Here is a 22680-nt window from a genome sequence, read left to right as displayed (position 1 = left end):
GTAATACAGGGCACTGGGCGGAAGATAGGAAAGAAGAAGAGGAACATTAGGAGAAGTAGAAGAGGAAGAGACCTTCGTCTTGAGGTGTACTCCAGGGAAAGCCATTGAGCTCTCTTGAGTGGCTCTGGGTGCAGCATGTGATACAAGCAAAGAACAGACTTCCTGAAAATGAGCTCTGATTCTGGTCTGCTGCTGATTTTCTGTGAAGCCTTGAACAAACATCTTCTTTTCCCAGGTCTCAAAAGCCCCCATCTATAAGAAGCATGAGCATCTGTCTCATGGGGCTACAATGAGTCCCAAGTGGAGATGCAGTCCCAACCTCCTAAGCAGTATGAAACATTCAACTCAGCTCAGAGCGACCATGAGAAAAGTCCAAGTGGCATTAGGCCTCCAAGGCTAAAATATCAAAGGATTTGAGGAGCTTGAATTATGTGTTTCCTAGTCTTTCCTTGCTTCTCCCTCAGCCAAATACAGCATCTGACCTGGAAAATGGATATGAGCAAGAGTGCGCCAAGTATCTTAGCTAAGTGCCCAGAGCTGTTTACTTCCAATCAAATAAAATCCCATTGAGGGTAATGCAGGCATTCTAAGTGTCCCCAAAAAGCCTACTGATGGGTCCCCACTTGAAGCCTGTGAGTGCACATGTGTGCGATTTACTGTCAGGTAAGTGATACACTCAAACTAATCGGCTCTAATGAGCAGGGATGCATCTTGACATTCCTGGGGAAAACTCAAGAGACAGCAACACCTAGGCCCTTTAAGGAGTAGAGAAATTATTTCCACTCTAATTGCCAAGGCAAACACGGAGGTGAGGGCATTGCTATACGACCTGGGTAAGTACATCTGAACCCCTGATGGGAAGTTTAAATGACTGCAATGGGCATGCATGCACGTCAGCAGTATTCAGGGTCAGTGCAGGGAAGTAAGGCACAGACGACCTTCCCTTCCTAATTCCCTCGTCCTCACATCTACCCCCAGCACACCCCTTGAAGAAAAGCAGTTAAATACCAACAACCATGAATCTGTTCTCTGGCATCCAGCAGCTCTGGCTGCTCATATTTATAACATTAGTTTAATTAAAGCTTTCAGGGAGATAAATTAATTTCTTGGTGTAGAAAATCAGTTCTTTTTAATGACAACATCCACACCTCTGCATAACTGGAAAACAAATGCAGCAATTGGATTTTTTTTTTCAATTAAAAAGTCCTCATGGAGCATGCAGTTTTATTCCTTGGTGCTCCTCTATCTAACAAGTTTGAGCACAAAAGAAATAGAAAAAAAACTAATACGTAAATGTGTATTTCTCCAAGTAGAATCCCATCAGGTATATTGTCATTCTCATTCGACTTTTAATTTTCTCATCTCTGCTTTTTCCTTTAAAAGAATGCACACACACACACACACACACACACACACACACACACACACACATGCGCGCACACACATTAAAAGCACAAGTAAAATTATAATGATGAAGATGCAAGCATCGACATTCTCTGTAAGAAAACATTTGTGTTTCTTATGGCCTGTTGCCCTCCCATGCCCCTTCGGAAGAACAACCTCTGTGACATTACAAGATATGTCAAGAGGCCATATATGAAGTCACTGAGATACAAAAGGAGCTTATTTTTATCTCAGTTCTAATACATCTTAGGCCTCATGTACATAATAAAATAGCTTCCTGTTGACCTGCTGGGAGCTCCAGCCAACAAACCATTAGTTAAAGGGAAGACTATTGTGCTCCTTGTCTGCTTTATGTTGCACCTCTGGAAGCCCAGGAACACAGGCTGGTGGAGGGAATGGCAAAAGCACTCGTCAGTTCATCCTTCCACGTCCTACCTCTCAGGGCCACTGAGGCCACAGTTAACTAAAGACATATCTAAACCCACTGGGGTACAAGAGGAAACGAGGAAGGCTCCTAAACAGACAAAATCAGAAATAAGTCTGCCACTGCTGTAGCTGAATATAGGGAAAAGTTGAGACTAGATCCCCCTAATGAGGTTTAAATGAATAAACCACAGGATCCAGAGACGGGAGAATGGGGAGCCCAGTTGGAACAAGGAATTGGAGCCCGCATTATGTAGCATTCTCTAATAATTAAAAGACCACCTGCCATTCTGCTAGAACTTCGAATGCATCTGATTGGCCATCTAGATCTCTCCCTTTGCTCTCATTATTATTCAACTCTTGGTAACTAAACAGAATCTTTCCCTTTCAGTATTCAGAGTATGTTATGTTATTTCAATAACACAACTATCTCAACATCTGTGTACTATAGTACACTGCTATTATTGTAAGCTGTCAGCACACTACCAAGACCTCCATGCCCAGACCAGTATTTACCTCCATGTACAAGGCTGTCCAGTGTCTCAGCATCCCTCAAATCTAAAATGTATGGTGAGCAGCTACTTCAACAAAGTGAGAGACAACTAGTTAGAAAGAGCAAGCTTGTAATGGAAGTGAATTCTGGTCTTTGCACCTACAAGCAAACATCACAGGACTACAGGGCCCCTGCTGCTCCACTAAGATGCATCCTAGACAAGAGAATGCTGGGGTGTGGAACTCTCCAGGCTTCTGAAAGGGATATGAAATGTAAAACCTAAAATACCCATTTGGGTAAAATAGAATCAGAGCTGTCCAGAAGGCCAAAGCTGGAAGTGGAGTTAAAAGTTATATCCTTTTAGCTCCTCACTATATACTTAGAAAGGTGAATCCCATGAAATGAAGATTTGGCTCAGTGAGTAAGAGCACTTCCCGCCCTTCCAGAGGACACAAGTTCAATTCCCAGAACTGAGCACTCACAAGTCAGGAAAATCACAACCATGTCTTACTCCAGCTTCAAGGCATCTGGTACTCTCTTCTGGCCTTTGTGGGTACTCACACACATGTGGCATTCACATAGATAGATAGATAGATAGATAGATAGATAGATAGATAGATAGATAGATAGATAGATAGATAGACAGACAGACAGACAGACAGACAGACAGACAGATAATCTTAAAAGAAAAATAAAGCTGAAGCCCAGAGACAATAACTTGCTGGAGTCAAATGATTTAGTCAACTGTTTCACATCAATTCAGTCCAGCATATTTTCTGGCTACCATGCCAGATTTTGAGGGTAGAACATTGTTTTGCTCATCCATGAAGTCTTTTGAAGACCCAGAAAACTATAACAGATGATTTTACATCTCTCATAAAAACCATAATTTTGGCTTCTGTTGGGTAAATTCTTCTCCCATTAATAACAGAGGGGGAAAAAAAAGGAAACCATACCACATGCTCAGAATCCTTCAAGGATAAGCAATGACCCCCTCATCCTGAGGATCTCATACCCTGCTTTGTCTCAGTCACACATTTTAAAAGTGGTTTTGCTACCATAAAAACAGGTACCACTATGCTGTATTAAGACTGGAAAAGCAAGGTGAACTCCTGGAGAGCCACGCCTGAGAGCTGTCAATCTATAGGGACTCTGGGGACCTGACTGGCCTCAAGCCTTATGCTGTACCATGAATCTGGAACATAAGCCAGTGTTGCCACAGAACTACAAATTTGACTGAACTGAGCTTGTTCCAGCATCATACTCTAAAGTCATTTCCATACCACAAGATGTAATGACTGCAGTTTGAAGTATTCTGCTTTAACATGCACCCGCCAGCTACATTTCCACAACTCTGTGGTAAAAGAGTCACAGTGGCTCCTACTTTACAAACACAAGCACAGTTCCTAGCCAATGAAAGAATGAAAAAAAAAAAAACTAAGCCTTAATTGTCTCTCACCCGACTACACAACTGCATGAAATCACATTTTACAAATGGCAAAACCAAAATGAGAGTTTAAAAATTCATTTCAGCCTGTGTTAAATTGCAGATCTCATGTCTGGAATACGAAACATGAAAGACTACTCTTCGTTCACTTTCCTTCCTCTTCCACACTCCCATCTCTACCTCTCCCTATAGGCTTTCTCTCGGTTACACACATTCTACCCTTACCAGACTATGCTTGGCTTTGCGACCTCTGAAGCATAAACACTGCTTCATGTCCCACTCACACATGGCCAACAGCTCACACAGCAGCCCATGAAACTATAGAAACCAATGCGTATTTCACCTGGGACAGCAAGAAACAGAGGCTACTGCAATCCCTTCAGGAGTTCTTCTGCCTGAATCTGATTATCTGTACCAGAAATGCAACAGTCCATCAGGTTGCCTTGTGGCATCTCTTGAACTACTATACAGGGTTGATTTTATATTTGGGCATGGGCACTTCCTATCTTCCCAACTTGCTTGGAATTCTTCATAGACAGGGTATGTGCTGTCTTAGTAGAAATGAGACATATGCCAGATACCTGGTTTTATTTTAATGAGTTTTGCTAATGAGATGTGGCATGCAATTCTGCTTCCTGTGTGAAGAATATAACAAGCAGGGAAGCCAGAGCTAGTTAGCTTGGGAGTCTTGGCTGCTTTCTGGGAACTGATGACCTTTTCTAGTCACCTATTCATGGCCTCATCATACTGCAGCAGTGTTTGTATAAAACTCATGAAGCTCATCACACAAATGGCTTAACTATCTAAAGGAATATGAGGTTTAACAAGACAGTATTTAAAGATACTTCAGCAGTTCTGTGGAAGATGCCATATCAACACATTTTATTATGAAAAAAAAATCTACATGTATAAACAGATGCTCTTATCTTAAAAGTACTGAATATATTCTATAAGAACCTTGAGTTACTAGTTTTTTCTATGATTTGTAGTGAGCTTAGCTTCCAATTCTATGTGTATTACAAAATCAGCTGTAATGGATGCAAAGGGTAGATGTGTTCCATGTAAGTAAAGTGTTACAATGAGAATCTACTATGCTTTTCATCTAGAGTATAAGCACTGAGTGGCTTGAAGGGTCTCTCAGCAGTTAAGAACATTGGATATACTCTAGAGGTTCAGGTTTTAATTCCCAACACCCATATAGAGAATCACAATCATCTGTTACTCCAGTCCCACAGGATCTGATGCCCTCTTCTGGTCTCTGCAGGCACCAAATGCACACACAGACATATGTGCATACAAGCATAAGTAAATAAGTAAAAATAAATAAATAGTATAGAATCACTGAGCTAACTTTCTGTGATAACAGGCTACAGATGTGTGTTTGTGTGTCTGTGTCTGTGTGTGTGTGTGTGTGTGTGTGTGTGTGTGTGTGTGTGTATGTGTGTACATGTACCTGCATGGGCCAAACATGCTTTTTTGAAAGTTTAAAAATCCAGATCTTCATGGCTGGTCAAGCTTAATGACCTGAGCTCAGTCCTCAGGATCCTCCTAGTGGAAAGAGAAAACAGACTTCAACAAATTGTTCTCTGATGTTTACATACACACTGTGGCACATGTGTAACCTCAAGTACAAATAAACATACATACACACATACACACATACACACATACATACATACATAAAATATCAACAACTTTTTAAAATAAAGAATAAAGAGCTGTGTTGGACTATGACCAATTGTCCTTTAGAAATGATCTTTTTAAACACATAAGTAAGAGAGGTGTAGGCTAGAAGTAGGGACCCTTGCACACTGTAAAATGCACTGGTCAGTTTCCCAGAAAATCCACAGTTCAACGGAAAGCTCTGTGGAGCCCATCCCCTCACTGCCAACAAGCTCAGTGCCACTGAGAGTCAAAGGCTGATAACAATAGAACTGACTTGAGCAGGTTAGGTTTTGTCAACTTGACACAAGCTTATGTCATCAGGGAGGAGGAAACTTCAAATAAGAAAAAATGCCTCCACCAGATTGGTCTGTAGGCAAGTCTCTTGATTAGTGACTGTTATAAGGGCCCAACTCACTGTGGGTATGTATCTCCACCTCTGAACATGTAGTCCTGGGTTCTATATGAAAACAGGCTGAACAAGTCATGAAGGGCAAGCCTGTAAGCAACATTCCTCCATGGCCTCTGTTTCTGCTCCTACTCCCAGGTTCCCACCTAGAATCCCTGCCCTGACTTCCCTTTGTGATGGACTACAAGCTGCAAAATGAAGTTAAGTCCCTTCCTCCCCAAGTTGATTTTCGCCATGGTGTTTAACACAGCAATAGAAAGGAACCTAGAACATGAATGTTTTCAATTCTCTCCAAAGATCAGCTCCTGTTGTATGCCATCACATCAGCCAGCTCACAGAAATTTGGGTCTAACGCAAGAGGGCCTCTGCTCTCCAGGACATGGATCAGTCATAAAGGCAGGGGTGATTTAAGGATGGACTTAACTTAACTTTGGGTAACTACAGAGCCGTGAACTTCCTGGTGGCTAGGGCTCTCGTTCTTTTGAAACCTACACACTGACAGAGACAGTACACCCAATAAATTAACTTGATAAGCAAACAGAAAATTAAAAGTCACCAAATAGAAGAAAGAAAGTAGTTAATGGGGAAGATCAACAGCCACATATCTGAATCCTCATGTTGATGCCCTTTGAGTCATAGGCCTGAGCTACCACATGGATGCCTCATCACCAACTGGGCTAGCAACTATTTTTTATCAACACATAGTAAGAAGACATAATGATGGATTTCACTGTGACACTCATACATGTACATAATGTATCTAGAACCTGCCACTGCCCAGTCTCAGTCTACTGCCACTCTTGCTGATACTTCTTCCATTCAAAACGCAGTCCTACCCTTCCATTTTACCTCCTATTGTTTGTTTTTGTGACTCGATGAGTTTTATTAGGGTTGCTGACATGAGCATAGGTAAGAGGTTATTCACAGGATCATGAGAAACTTACTTGTACCTACACTACTAAAGAAAATGTCTTCCTTATCCAAGCACCCATTAACCACCAAGGGCACCTAGGAAGGGGTGTGGCTTCATAAGTAACCTCCTCCATTTACCAACTGCTTTGAAGTTTTGGGGAAACTATGAACATAAAAGGCTGCCAGAAAAAAAATAAAAATCTGAGTCAGTGGAGGTAACTGGGCTAGGTAGCCAATGAACTCATCCTCTGGCTTCTCACTCCAGGGCTGCAGATACACTACCTGGAGCTGCTAAGCAGGCCCAGCTGAACAGCCAAAGCAAGTGAAAAAGTGTGAGTTTCAGTAGTCGTCAGAGTGTTGTCTACTGACTAAAATAGCAGCTGCTTTCCTTGTGACAATTTGTGCAATTAGCTCCATTTCTCAATTCTAACCTTTAAAAAAAGCAGAAAATCCTTCCAGGCTAAATATGTTCAAAATAATGCAAATGCCTGGGAATTTGTTCCATCTTTTGGAGAAAAAGAATCATTTTAGTATTTAGTTAGCAGACAAAGCAACAGGGTTCTTTATGTCATTTCACATAGGCTTACTGTTAACTGATCCTTCCCCATTGTCCTGCCCTGACCCAGCTTTCATCTTCCCCTTTCCACATTCACACACCTGTGTTCCTTAACATCTCTTCTTTCTCACAACTACCCTTCTAGTGCCCTCACCTCTAGAAGCTCCTGGTTTGGGTTTTAGGAGCCTGGATTATTTCATGTAATATATTCTCCAGCCCCACTCACTTTTCCTCAGAGTTTCATAATTTTGTTTTTCTCCAAAGATGAATGCAATCTCATTGTGTACATGTGCCACACTGTAATTGTGCATCTATCAAGCTGATGGACATCTAGGCTGATTCTGTTTCTTTGCTATTGTGAATAAAGCATCAATAACAGGGAAATGTAAGTATCCCTGTGATAGGATGTTACATCCTTTGGGAATGTCTAGGACTGATACAGCTGGGTCATATGGCAGCTCTATTTTGAGCTTTACGAAAAATGCCCCACAATGATTTTCATAGTGCCTATACTATTAACACTCCTACTGACAGTGGTTAAGGAGTCCTTTCCCCATGTCCCCACCAACATCCCTTGTCATTTGTTTTCTCAATGCTTACCATTCTGACAGGCATGAGATAGAATTCTCTATGCAGTTTCAATTTGCATGTTTCTAATGGATAAAGATGTTAGACACCTTTAAAAAAAATATTGGCCATTTGTATTTCTTTTGAGAACTGCCTGTTCATTCCATTGGCCTAGTTACTGATGTTTGGTGTTTAATTTTTGTAGTTTGTTACATGGATGCTGCATTGGTTATTTTCTGTTGCTGTGATGAAAAGACCAAACAAAGCTTGAGGAAGCATATATTTGGGCTTATGGTCTCAGACATCTAGGTATCCATAATAGCAAAGAAGGCATAGAAGCAAAGGTGGGAAGCTAAGAGATTGCATCTCAGTTGCACATTAAAGGTAGAGCCAGGCTACAAAGTCTCAGCCCCACCACTGATATGCTTTCTCCAGCAAGGCTCTGCCTCCCAAACAGTCCATAAGCTCCCCAAACGGTGCCATCAGCTGTGGACCAAGTGATCACATACATGAGCCTATAATGGACATTTCACATTCAAAGCACCAGATTCCCCACCCCCCATTCTATAGGCTTGCTGGTCTCAGATGGTTCTTTCACCTTCTACAGCATATCTACCCTGGAAGACTCCCTGTTATTGTGACTTTGTCTTAATCAATAGGTAAAGTTAGCGCACTATGAAGGGAACTTAGAGAGGTGGTATGACTAAAGTTTGGGAGGCTGATTCTAGCTCAAGGTTTTGCATCTATGCTTATGTGACTAAATCTAAGTCATCTACCTTCTCTGAGCTTTTATTTTTTTTTTATTTTTCAATCTATGATCCTGATAAAGCAGTCATTAAATGTTATCTTAATTACTACTTAGCCTAGCACATTACTTAGACAGTAGTAGTTCAATAACACAGTTCTGTTCCCCAACACAAGTGAAACAGAGTCTATTCATTAGCTTCTACATCTTATCTGATCCTCCAATGTCATCAATATGAACATCTAAAAGGAAAATACTAGAAAGGAGCAAACTTCTGCCCCGACCAAGGCTCTTGACTTTCCTTATACTATAACTCAGTGGTAACTATCAGCACTGCAGGGCTGAGCGGTCACAGCAGACTCAGTCAGATCTAAGCAGACACTCACAGTCAGACCTCAGCAGTCACAGCATATGCTCACAGTCAGACCTCATAAGACACTCACAGTCAGACCTCAGCAAACACTCACAGTCAAACCTCGGCAGTCACAGCAAACACTCACAGTCAGACCTCAGCAGTCACAGCATATGCTCACAGTCAGACCTCAGCAGACACTCACAGTCAGACCTCAGCAGTCACAGCAGACCCTCACAGTCAGACCTCAGCAGTCACAGCAGACCCTCACAGTCATACCTCATTAGACACTCACAGTCAGACCTCGGCAGTCACAGCAGACACTCACAGTCAGACCTCAGCAGACACTCACAGTCAGACCTCTGCAGTCACAGCAGACACTCACAGTCAGACCTCGGCAGTCACAGCAGACACTCACAGTCAGACCTCAGCAGTCACAGCATATGCTCACAGTCAGACCTCAGCAGACACTCACAGTCAGACCTCAGCAGTCACAGCAGACACTCACAGTCAGACCTCGGCAGTCACAGCAGACACTCACAGTCAGACTTCATCAGATACTCACAGTCAGACCTCGGCAGTCACAGCAGACACTCACAGTCAGACCTCGGCAGTCACAGCAGACACTCACAGTCAGACCTCATCAGATACTCACAGTCAGACCTAGGTAGCTTTACTCATCAACAGCAGCATCACTGACAAGTCACACAATCTTAAGTCCCCTCGTCTTAAAAATAAAAACTTACAGTGAGTAGCCAAGCAAAGTCAACACTCAGTCAGCTTTATCTCCATTACCCTTATCTCTATCTAACCACACAGTCCAGTGAGTGATAGATTAGGAGAAAAAATGAGGCAGGGTAAGAAAGATCGAAAACTAGAGATGCTCTCAAGGTAGAATGGAAGGCCTAGCTAGAAGGGTAGAATTAAGTCTCTGTGATATTCACTCTCTGCAGAAACGACTAGACAACTAGGTGCAGACCAACACATTGGTACAATTGTCAGAGCTGAGGTCACTCTAGGGCCAGCTTGTACCTGTTGACAAGAATAGTCCTGTTTTGCACACTATATATACCACTCTGTCCCCGTGCTCTCCTCTTCCTTCTTCTTTTCTTCCTCCTCCTCCTCCCCAGGGCCGTACATCCAGTGCTTGATTTTCTAAGCCCTGGTTTCTCATAGGCTTCCATCACCTTCATCACCTTCCCCAGTTTAGCCGGTGGTTCTGGAACATGAGCTCATGCACCAAGGCTAAGTGTCCCACACAAAACCAATAGAAAGAGCTTCCTGAAATATATATGTGGTAAGATATCTATCATCAATAAGAACAAAAGCCTGTCAATTGTGACAATGTGACTGGAAATAGAAACTATGATGTCAAGTATAATAATCCAGCCATAGTAGAACAAATAGCTCACATTCTCACTTATTTGCGGAAGCTTAAAGCAGAATAAGAGGATAGAATCGTGATCCCTAGAGGCCAAGGATCAAGGACTAGGTAACACAAAGATAGGAGGGATTGGCTCTAAAACCCTCAGTGGGTTAACTTTTGTCTGCAACAGTTTATACCTCAGAAGAACGAAAAAAATCCAAAGGTTCTCAAACACGTAGAAATGATAAATGTATGAGGCGAGAAAAGCTAATTACCCAGATTTCATCAGAGTGCATTGTATACTGCATTGAATTATCATGTGATTCTCCTAAAGGTGTTCAAACATTAGGCATCAGCCACAAACAAAAGCATCTTCAGTTTCACCCTCAGTAGGTCAGATACAGGTCTGCCTACGCCACTGGTTTTAGTAAGTTCCTCAGATAACATTATGCATAGTTCTAGAACCCATGGAAAAATGTAGATTTTTTTTTCCTCTACAAGAATCACAGTATATCTTTGTTTTCTAGGCCTGTTACCCACCAACTTATCTAAAAATTTTACTTTTGTTTGGGGCCCTGACTTACTAATTGGCAATGGCTTCATATGTTTCTTTCCTGTGCTAGCTAGTCTTCTGTCAATATAGCACAAGCTAATGTCATCTGGAAAAAAAGAAAAAAAAAAAAAGGAAATCTCATGTGAGAAAATGCATCTATTAGACTGGCAAGTCTGTGGGAACATTTTCTTGATTAATAATTGATGTGGAAGGGCTCATCCCACTGCCATCCCTAAGGTGGAGAGGGCTATACTGCATAAGAAAGGTAGCTGAGTAGAGGCCCAAGAGCAAGTCAGTAAGAAGCAGTACCTCCCCGGTCTCCACTTAGGTTCTGCCTCAGGGTTCATGACTTGAGCTCCTGCCCTGGCTTCCCTTGATGGTGGACTGTTATATGAAACTGTAAAGCAAATAAACTCTTTTCTCCTTAAGCTCCTTTTAGTCATGGCATTTATCACAGCAATAGCAAACTGTAACATCCTCTAAGATCTTACATGTTAACTACAATCAAAAGAGTGAAAAATATCAAGGGAAAAATGAACCTACAGGACCCCCTCCACTGATTTGCCAAAGTGAGGCCATATCCAAAGCTACAGGACAGCATTCATGTCCTTTCCCTACTCTTCTGATGGACAGGCCATGGGAATGGTTTGAAGGCAAGAACAAAGATGCCATAGGTGTGTGATATAAGTAACACCAACAAAGGCAGATGTAGACTGAGTACTGAAGGTCTAATAGATTTTCTCAAAACATCTTCCATTTCCGTTCATGAGCCCATGGTTCATACTTCAAGACAGTATTAACTGACAAATGAGTGGCGACACAATTTCATCCCTCTGCAGACATCACTGAGGAACAAAGGTTGCATCATTTCCTGGTGACCCACCAAGGGAGTCCACCATTTTGTCTGCTACTAGTCTTTGGCTAAAACATCATTTGTGCAGTACGTACTTAGAATTACTAACTATATGTAAGTACGAATAATCCCAGTTACAAGGAGATGAAACTGAGAGGTACAGAAATTAAGCTGCTTAAACTTGTGTAACCAGCAAGTGGTCCAGAAAGAGGAAGCAAATATCAAACAGGAACCAAAGAATTTGAGGATGAGACACTAATCTAGCAGACTTTCTCTGTTATCTTTCTCTTCTCCAAAGTGAGCAATGTCAGAGAATGGTAATGTGTTAAGAATAAAGATGTAGACAAATGCATGGCAATAATAAGGCAAGATTCTTGGAAATATCTTGAAAACTGCCAATGGAGTCAAAAAGCATGTAGTCCCTCCATAGTCCCATGTGGGAAGAACCTGAGTGGTCAGCAGATCATGGAGAAATAAGGCCTCCTAATCTGATACTTTAGTTCTATGGAACTGAAGGATATAATGAGCTCTTAAAGGTAGACATGAATAGGGCAGCTAAGAGTTAGTTTCATTCAGGCTGTGAAGCCCAGGTCTGTCTGGTAAGAGAACTCATGGTTCTTGCCAGACATTAACAGTAGATCCACTGGAAGCATCAATAACTCAAATGGCTGGAAAGCATCTTAAATAAGGTCATATCTAAACAGATCAAGTCTCATTCAATATGGCAGACCTTGTGTGGATCCTGACACACTCTCCTGTCCTCCAGTATTTAACTGCAGTGCAGCATCTTGTCATCAGACTGACACTCTTCTGCAGAGTGTCCTTGGAGCACTGTCTCTATGGGCTTGAGAAAAGAGCCTATCTCCACCATGCTTGTCCTGTACCCTGGGCCCCAAGGAACATGCCTAGTGGCTGGACAGTCATTTTAATTTTGACAGCATCATTGTTGAGGCTAATAATGCATGGGCACTGCTTAGAAATTTTTTAAGTTTATTATTAGCTTCAGGTCACTAATTCTAAATTCTAAAAAAATTTGCAACGGGTTGGAAAATCAAAGCATTGGCCACCATTATCCAGCTGTCCTTCCACAAATGATGCAGTAAAGACCAATGGTCACCTCCTCTTCTCAGCTCTCAGTGATTCTGCCTGTAGAGACAGACATGTGGGACAGGACTTCTTCCTCAGCAGCACAGCCAACAACCTCCTATGAGGGCCCACCCACCCAGGTAACACTAGCACCTACTGATAAATTAATAGGCCCCTTCTTCTACAGAGCATGGAAGCCTCAACCATGAAAGACTCAGAATACCTCTTTTTAAAGTCTGTTTTCTGTATCCATTCCTCTGTTGAAGGACATTTGGGTTCTTTCTACCTTCAGGCTATTATGAGGTTGCCATGAACATAGTGGGGCATGTGTCCTTATTACATGTTAGAACATCTTTTGGGTATATACCCAGGAGTGGTATAGCTGGGTCCTCAGGTAGTACTATGTCCAATTTTCTGAGGAATCACCAGACTGATTTCCAGAATGGTTGTACCAGCTTGCAATCCCACCAACAATGGAGGAGTGTTCCTCTTTCTCCACAATCTCACCAGCATCTGCTGTCAGCTGAGTTTTTAATCTTAGCCATTCTGATTGGCATGAGGTAGAATCTCAGGGTCGTTTTGATTTGCATTTCCCTGCTAACTAAGGAATGGAGTACTATTCAGCTATTAAAAAAACAACAACTTAATGAAATTCTTAGGCAAAATGGATAGAATTAAAAAATATCATTCTGAGTGAGGTAACCCAATCACAAAAGAACACATATGGTATGCACTCACTGATAAGTGGGTGTTAGCCCAAAAGCTCAGAATACCCAAGATGCAATTCACAGACCACATGAAGCTCAAGAAGAAGGAAAACCAAAGTATGGATGTTTGAGTCTTTCTTAGAAGTGGGGGAACAAAATACTCACAGGAGGAAATACAGAGACAAAGTGTGGAACAGAGACTAAAGGCAGAGACTGCCCCACCTGGGAATCCATCCCATATATAGCCACCAAACCCAGACACTATTGCAGATGCCAAGACATGCTTGCTGACAGGAGGCTGATATAGCTGCCTCCTGAGAGGCTCTGCCAGAGCCTGAAAATACAGAGGCAGATGCTCACAGCCAATCATTGGACTGAGCATAGTGCCCCCAATGGAGGAGTTAGAGAAAGAACTGAAGGATCTGAGGGGTTTGCAACCCCATGGGAAGAACAACAACATCAACCCAACCAACCCTCCCAGAGCTCCCAGAGACTAAACCACCAACCAGAGTACCAATGGAATGACCCATGACTCCAGCCACATAAGTAGTAGAGGATGACCCTGTGGGGCATCAGTGGGAGGAAAGGCCCTTGGTCCTGTGAAGGCTCTATACCCCAGTGTAGGGGAATGCCAGGTTGGGGAGGTGGGAGTGGGTGGGTGGGTGGGGGAGTACCATCATAGAAGCTGGGGGAATGGGAGGAGGATGGGATAGGGGGTTCTGGAGGGGAAACCAGGAAAGGGAATAACATTTGAAATGTAAATGAAGAAAATATCCAATAAAAGAAAAGAAAAAATAAACAAATAAAAAAAAAGAAGTCTCTGCTTAAATTAAGCAAAACAACATTTAATGGAATGAAATAGATTCATCTACCTCAGCAGCAAAGCTTCTCAGATTCATCCTAACATGAATAACTGGCTTATTCACTTCCAAGTGGAACGAACTCAACAATCTATCAAAGTTAACTGTGGTCACAGCTCCATGGAACTCCAGCCAGTGCTGAGAGCTCACTGAGGGGCAGTTAATAGTCCCTGATCTGTAATCAACCTTTGTTACATTTGTTCCTAATCACAGGATACAGTTTTATCTTAATGAACTGTTTTCTTATCGCATTACAGTTGGTCATTTCAGCATGCCTAATGGCCCATTCAGTAGGTTAAATGACAATTAAGGTCCCTGGTTTTGGTGCAGGAGGGTTAACATTTTCTCCTTTCCCCATACAGAGTGAGATTTGAAGGGCAGAGTCACTGAAGATCAAAGCCAAACATACCTATTGCAGTCCACATGGAGCAGGAGGTGAGAGGCGCTCACTGACAGCGCGACCTTGTGCCACTGTCCATCAGCCATGCGGTAGGGTAGGGCCTCAGTCCTGGGCTTTCCACCATGGATGTAATGGTAGCGTATCTCTTCTCTTGGACCACTGCTCTCCAGTTCAAAATAGCTGCACGTAAAGGAACAAAGACTTTAGTCCTGAGCATCATGGTGATCATCAGCCCTATATCCTCATTAGTAGGTTTCTCAGAAACTAAAATTACCTAAACACAGCACGCAAAGCCATGACCTGAACTCGAGTGTGTGGTATAGAGCCCCCACCCACCTATGGTCTGAGAGCCTGTTTAAAAACACCTTGAGCTTCTGACATGGAGATCGATTTGATCCACAATGAGGGAAAACCCACTAGCTAATTAGCTTGGAGTTGTGCTTTCTAAACACTTAAAAGTACAGTTCAGCGCCCTCTCTCTATTGACTGAGGGGCTTTATTGACATTTATTTTTAGAACTGCCACTTAGACTTTTTCCAGAATTAATGAGAAATGGGTTGGGCATCTGGGATTAAAATCAATGCAAGAGTAAAGAGACAAGTTAAGTCTGTTCTGTTCTCCCCACTGAGGGTGGGGTGGATGCTTTCACTGGATAGGTGATCCCCAGATGATGGGGCAGGGAGTGATTAAAGCCACTCACACCTGAATCAACATTTACGATTATCACAGTGTAATGTACATAACTAGAGTTCTCTTTGCCACGGTTGTCCTCGTGTTTTTCAGCCACCACTGTGGTCTGATGTGCTAGGACTGTGCTGGGACTTCCATAGGTTCCTGGGGATTTGTCTCCTATAGCTTCCAGAAGTTATCATCATGTCATTGACATGTGCCTGACCTCACTGCCAGCTGTGTGCTAGCATGTTACATACATGTTGTAACTTGCCTCCCATTGTAGCCTAAAGTACTGCCATTCCGTCCCCTCTTAAAGACTCAAGAACTGAGATTATGAACTGAAATTATAGCCCAGTTGATAGAATGCTTGCCTACCATGTATGAAGCCTTGGGTTCAGTTCCTAGCACTGCGCAAGCCAGGTGTTACTGCATACACTTGTAATTCTATCACTAAGAAGGTAGAAACCAGAGGATCAGAAAGGCTCATGGTCATTCTTGAAAATGTATAGTGAATTTGAGGCTAGCCTGGGCTACATGAGATCTCTTAGGAAAGAACAGATTGAAGAGGAAAGGAGAGGAGAAGAGAGGAGATGAGAGGAGAGGAGAGGAGAGGAGAGGAGAGGAGAGGAGAGGAGAGGAGAGGAGAGGAGAGGAGAGAAAGAAGGAAAAGAATGGGAAGGGAGGGAAGGGGAGGAGAAGGAAGCAGTAAAGAAAAAAGTGTATAGAGAAAAACTGAGATTTAAGGATTATAAACATACCCCTGTGCCTTTTAAAGGCAGGTCATTGGCATTTACTAGGCACCAGCAAATGCTCTTAAGTAGTACTGGGCATAAACTCAGCTAGCCCTTACTTCTAGAAATGCATGCAGCTCTAGAGACATTCATCTAGACAGAGGGGAACTGTGATCCTTATAGCTGGAAGGAGCTACAGTTTTCCTATAATCCACTGTGCTGAGCTAACCTAAGCTTGACTATATTAAATCTGAAACACAAATTTCATCACTGATGAGGACTAGATGGAGCTAACATGAAAATCAGACTCTTTGGCCATGACCCAAACCATGTCAGAGAACAAATGAGTTCTTCCTGCTCATCTCACAAAGATCATCTCCACAGGAAGCACAGACTGAAGACCACCTTGCAACCACTTCATCTCCAGCAGCACAAGGAATCATCCCTAAGAGATTATTCCTACCACGGAAGCCAGTTCCTGTGCCTAGGGTCATGGTAATTAGGTATAATTAGTATAGTACATATTTTCAAAAGAAGAAATTCCTTAATATTTATTTAAAAAGAAAAACTTAAATTTCTTCAAAGCTTCAAACATAATCTAGAAGAATAAAACTGAAGAACCTAATTCAAGACACGGCTATAGGTCATTCATCAGCTCATTAACTCAATGTGTCTTTAGTGAGCACAGAGGGAGGAGATAAACATGATCTGAAGTATAGATCCTTCCATCAAGATGTTCTGAGACTAGTAAAGAATGTGCTGAAATGTGTTCCTTCCCATCATAAACTAGAACGTGGCCTGAAAGTGGCCAAGGAGGAGGCGAGGGAAGCTGTCATGCTACAAGCAAACACTTCATGCTGGGAACCTGCCAAGTTCATTTTTATTAAGACTTTGTGGTGAGTTCTCATATGAGACACAGAGCATGCCTAATCCCCAGAAGGCTTAAAACAGCACCTCACCAAGGTCCATACATCATGGGAAATCTCTCAATTATTTTGACCAGTAAGAGACTTCTGGGAGAAGGGACCTGACCTTGAAAGGACTTCAGTCAATGACAATTGGAAATGTTCATCAAGATGGCTGATAAGATCATTAAGATGGGGGTTAGTGCATTTAACCAGATTCAATCACTGTTCCTGGGGTTACAGCCTCATTGAGCAAGTGCTTAATGTGTTATAAATAGATCATTTAAAGATCCCTTTACAAAGCACCAGAGTAAGTGATTGCCTGTGGTAATCACAAATATGTAGCTATGAGAAAAGAACCCTGCTCTAGCTCTTCACAGTGACCACTTGCATCTCGGAGTCTTTTCTCACACATTCACTCAGAGGTGATGCACTTCAAACAACTTGAATACAATTCAAGATGTGCATGCAGAGTTATGTTCGGTAACAGCTGATGTGTCCCAGGGATGACAGAACCACTGGACAGCTAAAGTGCACCTGGGTCAAACTTTCATAAAGACTGAAGGAAACACAGCAGTATGTCCAGGCAGTAACTCTCCACTGACAAGAACATGTGACACAGTCCTGACAGCAACCTGTAGGGGGCAGTCACTGATATAAAGGCTGTGGCACGGGAAGTACACACCATACTCTATAGTAGAGTATTCCCAAAGGGCTCCTATATTAAAGGATTGGTAAATTGTTCTTGGAGCTAACAGAGGGCTATGGCCAAGTCAATGTATTAATCTGTTGATGAATTTATAATGTGTGCCATTATTGGAGTCTCTCTGTGTGTCTGTCTCTCTCTCCCTCTCTTTGTTTCTCTGTCTCTCTGTCTCTGTCTGTGTGTGCATATGTATACATGTGTGTATATATCCTCTCAGTTTTTCTGTGTCTCTGTCTCTCTCTGTGTCTCTCTGTGTGTCTGTCTCTCTGTCTATCTCTCTCCTCTCTGTCTCTCTCTGTCCCTCTCTCTCTGAATCTTTGTTCTGTGTATCTGTCTGCTTCTCTACCTCTATTTTTGTCTGTATGTATTTCTGCATTTCTTTCTGTGTTTTTCTCACAGGCTTTTTCTCTGTATCTTTGTCTCCATGTGTCTATCTCTCTCCCTTGTATATCTCTTCTTCTCCAATGACTCTAAATCTGTCCATATCTCTCTACTTCTCTCTCTTTCCCCCTTTCCCAACCACCATAGCAGCTAGACTCCTTCATCATCTGATTGCACTGCGTAAATATGGGACACAACAAAAAAGTAAGCTAATGTGGATTGAAACGTCTCAAATTCTGAACCCAGACAAACACTTCCCCTTTTCTGTCATTTGGCCAGTGATGAGCCGATGGACTGAGACGTGTGGTCTACATCCCAGCAGTGTCAGATCACAGTCTACTGAGTCAGACTCTGCATTTCAGTAAGACTTTCAGATCATTTTTGAGCACCTAAAAGGTCAAGGTATTGTGCAGTGGAAGTATATTGGGTATACTTTCTGACCAGCTGCTCACCACAAGGGGGATCACCACAAAGGTGGTGGAAGTCTGAAGTTCCATGGTAGGTTGTGACTAGCAGCCATTTGATGCTGTGGTGGAAGAAGAGTGGTGGAAGCAAGCATGAGGAAGCATCTCATGAACAGTTCAGACCTGTCAGCCCTTACTCCTCATGCAGAAGAGCTTCCTGAGAGGCTGGAAAGGACAAGAGCTCTGTAGTGACATCATATCACCAAGGAGATACTGTGAGCTGCACTTCCCTAGCCTTGGACCTCAGTCTGGAGTGCTATTCCAAGCAACACCACTCTCAGAACAGCCTATTCACCTTATAGATATTTGCAAACCGTGATGATATACCCTCCTAAATTTGTTTTAATTTTATTTTTCAGGACAAGTATTCTCTGTATACTTCTGTCTCCTACCTAGACTATTCCCCATTCTAGAAAATGATTCTTCTTTATTCTTCTTTCTAGGCACACCATCAGGTTGGTCCTGATGCTTTAGGCATGGTCAAATGAATGCACTTGGTACATCATCAATCTAGAAACAGGAATAAGGTCTTCAAATGTAGAGTGGTGACACTCCCCTTGCCTTGCTCTAGGCCATGTGTGGTTGTGATTGTGTTCTAATGTTTACACTGACTTTCTCATCAACTAGCACCCTGAGCCCCTTCACCCAAAACTCTATGAAGACAAATTCTTCCCACTCTGTATTTCCATAGATGAATTTTAAAGAAGAAGTTTTGCTTAAATGCTAGGCTTCCATCTGCATAATCCCCAAGGCCCACCCTGCAGTATTAGACAAAACCAGTTCTCCGTAAAAAGAAGTTTAATTTCATGGGACTATATGAATTTCATGCTGTTTGAAAATAAAACTCAAGAAGAATAATTCCAAATAATATATAGATTGATCAAGGTCACACAAGACATTTTTATTGAAATATTTATAATTTTCTCTAAACTGCACGCATTTTGAGATTTTTTTTTAAAAATCAATCATTTATAATGGGTTATCTTCATTATCATCTTGGCTATATTTAGAACCACCATAAAATGCACCTCTTAGAGTGTCCGTGACAGTATGTCTAAAGACATATAATCAAGAAGGTGGGGAGATACCATTCTGAATATAGGTGGCATCACTTCATGGCCAAGGGCTCTGATCACTCGTCTCTCTGCTTCCTGACTGCAGGCTCAATGTGTCCAGATACTTCAACTGCCAAGAGACAATGTATGGCCACACCTTCCCTGTCATGAAGAGCTGTTCCCTCCACTTGTGAGCCGGTCTGCCTTTCTTAAGTTGTCTCCGACAGGCATTTTGTCATAGTAGCAACAACAAAAGTAACTAAAGCCTGGTTTACTGGTGCATGCCTTTAATTTCTGCACTTGAGAGGCAGAGGCAGAGGGATTTCTGTGAGTCTGAGGCCAGCCTAGTCTACATGTACAATTAAACCCTCTCTCAAGTTAAAAGAAAGAAAGAGAGAGAGAGAGAGAGAGAGAGAGAGAGGAAGGAAGGAAGGAAGGAAGAAAATGAAAAAAGAAACTAGCTCAATATCAGAGACTGCAAAGGCAGACATGTTTGAAATGTTAGAGACCTCTGCTATTAGGACATATAGAAAGAAAGCAAGGGGGACTTGTTTTAAAAGGCCAGTGTTCATTTTTTTATGAGGAATGATAAGAAGTATGTTAGGAAGATGTCTTTTCTGGTGTTCTCTATATGAAATGTGTACATTGCCTACTAAAAATTCACCAAAAAGAGCTTTGGTGCTGTGTTCTGTGCCTGCTCATACTCCAACAGCAGCCTCTGTGGATCAGAGAGTAAGAGGTCAAGGCAAGATGACCTTAAAAACAAGGCTGCACCCCATCTTACCTCCTGCAAGATCCTCAAGGCTAGCAGAATACTGAGGGCCTAGAGCCACTAATCTACTTCCTGTGTGAGGCCACCACATGTGTAGACAAATCCCCTGAGTGAAGCAATCCTAAATCCTACAAAAAGCTTAGAGTACATAAAAAAGAAAATAGTTTCTCAGAATGGTCCCTAAAATTCCATTGTAAACCCTCAATAAAAGCTAACTCTAGCCAACAGTGCGTGCCTAGTCCATGCTACTTGCAGGAGGTTTGTCGAAGGACTCAGAAGCACAGGTAGATGACTATATGGATGAGAGATATCATTCATCACAGAAACTAATGCTGAGCTGAGACCTAAACACAATAAATGCACTCAGACATACTACACAGACTTAGAAGTTTCGAGAGTAAAGAGAAGCAAAAGAGCGTAAATTTGAAGAGAAGGGCAGAAAACTGTGAGAAGCCAAGACACAGAGCTGGTAGTACTCTGAGACAAGAAAGGAGGCGGAAGACACAGTCGCCTCTTATCCACAGAGCAGTTGACAGGGAAGTTACATTTCCCAAGGGCGATCACAATATCCCTCTATCACATGTCCATCTCATAAAGTGATCTTGACACCCCTCTCTCAGAACGAAAAAGGACACCATGGGATATGGGGGACTTTGTAATGCTTGGTGACAAACTCAGGAGGCGAGTTTTGATCCTGTGTACTACAGTGCTTGTGCTTGAAGCCCAGTCACCTGCTAAGAAACCTAAGTATCCTGAGGGCACCATGCTGGGAGGAAGCCCAAGCCACATCAAGGAGGCATCAGCCAAATGCTCTTCTTGGCACAGAAACTGGGACACCAGCCAATAGCTGATAGAAACCAGCATGGAAACTCCTCAGGATGGCTTCCCCCACTAGCTAATCCCCACGGCTGGAGCCACAAATGTCATGAAGCACTGATAAGCCTTCTCCTCTAGGCTATGTCCAAATTCTTAACCCATAGAACCTGGCAGCATTAAAAGTTTGGGGACCATTTTTCAGACATTAACAGAAATTGGAACACTCTGAATGCAGGTATACATATTTTTGACCTTTAAAATTTGAAATTATAATTCAGTTATGTCTTTTCTAAATGCCTGGGGTCTCCAGCCAGATAATCAAGTGACGACTCTCTACTTAGAAGTAGTTCTACAGATTTATAGCTGTGCACTTTCTTCTACCTTATAGAATTAAAATGGACGGTCTGTTTTCAGTGTACAGATAAACCACTAATTGTTGTGGGTTGGTTATTAAATGCGTTAATTGTAACAATTTTGGTAGGGTTTTTATGTTCTTCTCTATAAAAGAGCATGTCATTAGCAAACAATGACAGCCTTAGAAAACGGAAGTTCCTGTCATGTTCAATGCTGTGAAAAGAAATAGTGAATATGATATAAGTGAAATACAACAGAGACAGAAAGATATACAAAGCTGGTACAACCACTCTGGAAATCAGTTTGGTGGTTCCTCAGGAAACTGGACATAGTACTACCAGAGGACCCAGCTATACCACTCCTGGGCATATACCCAGAAGATGCTCCAACATGTAGTAAGGGCACATGCTCCACTATGTTCATAGCAGCCTTATTTATAATAGCCAGAAACTGAACACAACCCAGATGTCCCTCAACAGAGGAGTGGATACAGAAATTGTGGTACATGTATACAATGGAGTACTACTCAGTGATTAAAAACAATAAATTTATGAGATTCTTACGGAAATGGATGGTTCTAGAAAATATAATCCTGAGTGAAGTAACCCAATCACAAAAGAACACACATGGTATGCACTCACTGATAAGTGGATATTAGCCCAGAAAATCAGAATACACAAAGTACAATCCACAAACCACAAGAAACTCAAGTAGAAGGAAGACCAAAGTGTGGATACTTTGTTCCTTCTTAAAAGAGGGGCGGCCCCTAGTCTGGCCCGTCTCGGTTTGCAAAAAGCACTGACATGGTATCTCTTCTATTATAAGCTTTCCATTTAGTTTGCTTCGAATGATTAAATCTAAGTCATTTGAAAAAAAAAAAAAAAAAAGAGGGAACAAAATACCCATGGAAGGAGTTGCAGAGACAAACTATGGAGCAGAGACTGAAGGAAGGACAATCCAGAGACTGCTCCAACTGGGAATCCTTTCCATATTCATTTATCAAACCTAGACACTACTGTGGATGTCAGC

The 22680-nt window shown here is 42.2% G+C and overlaps 1 protein-coding gene across 3 annotated transcripts in view; it reads right to left on the bottom strand.

Annotated features, from left to right (window-relative positions):
- The window catches only part of Nell1 (neural EGFL like 1), an 839869-nt gene that overhangs the window by 677526 nt on the left and 139663 nt on the right, over positions 1 to 22680 (bottom strand). For all 3 annotated transcript variants that reach the window (XM_031386788.1, XM_031386787.1, XM_031386789.1), the window contains exon 4: positions 14805 to 14975. In XM_031386788.1, the coding sequence (XP_031242648.1) occupies positions 14805 to 14975 (171 nt within the window). The remainder of the gene's footprint in view (positions 1 to 14804; positions 14976 to 22680) is intronic.

This window comes from Mastomys coucha, unplaced genomic scaffold, assembly GCF_008632895.1.
Source record: "Mastomys coucha isolate ucsf_1 unplaced genomic scaffold, UCSF_Mcou_1 pScaffold21, whole genome shotgun sequence".
In the NCBI taxonomy this organism is placed as follows: domain Eukaryota; kingdom Metazoa; phylum Chordata; class Mammalia; order Rodentia; family Muridae; genus Mastomys; species Mastomys coucha.
Note: the sequence above shows the minus strand (reverse complement) of the source record. Positions and strands in the feature narration are given on the sequence as shown.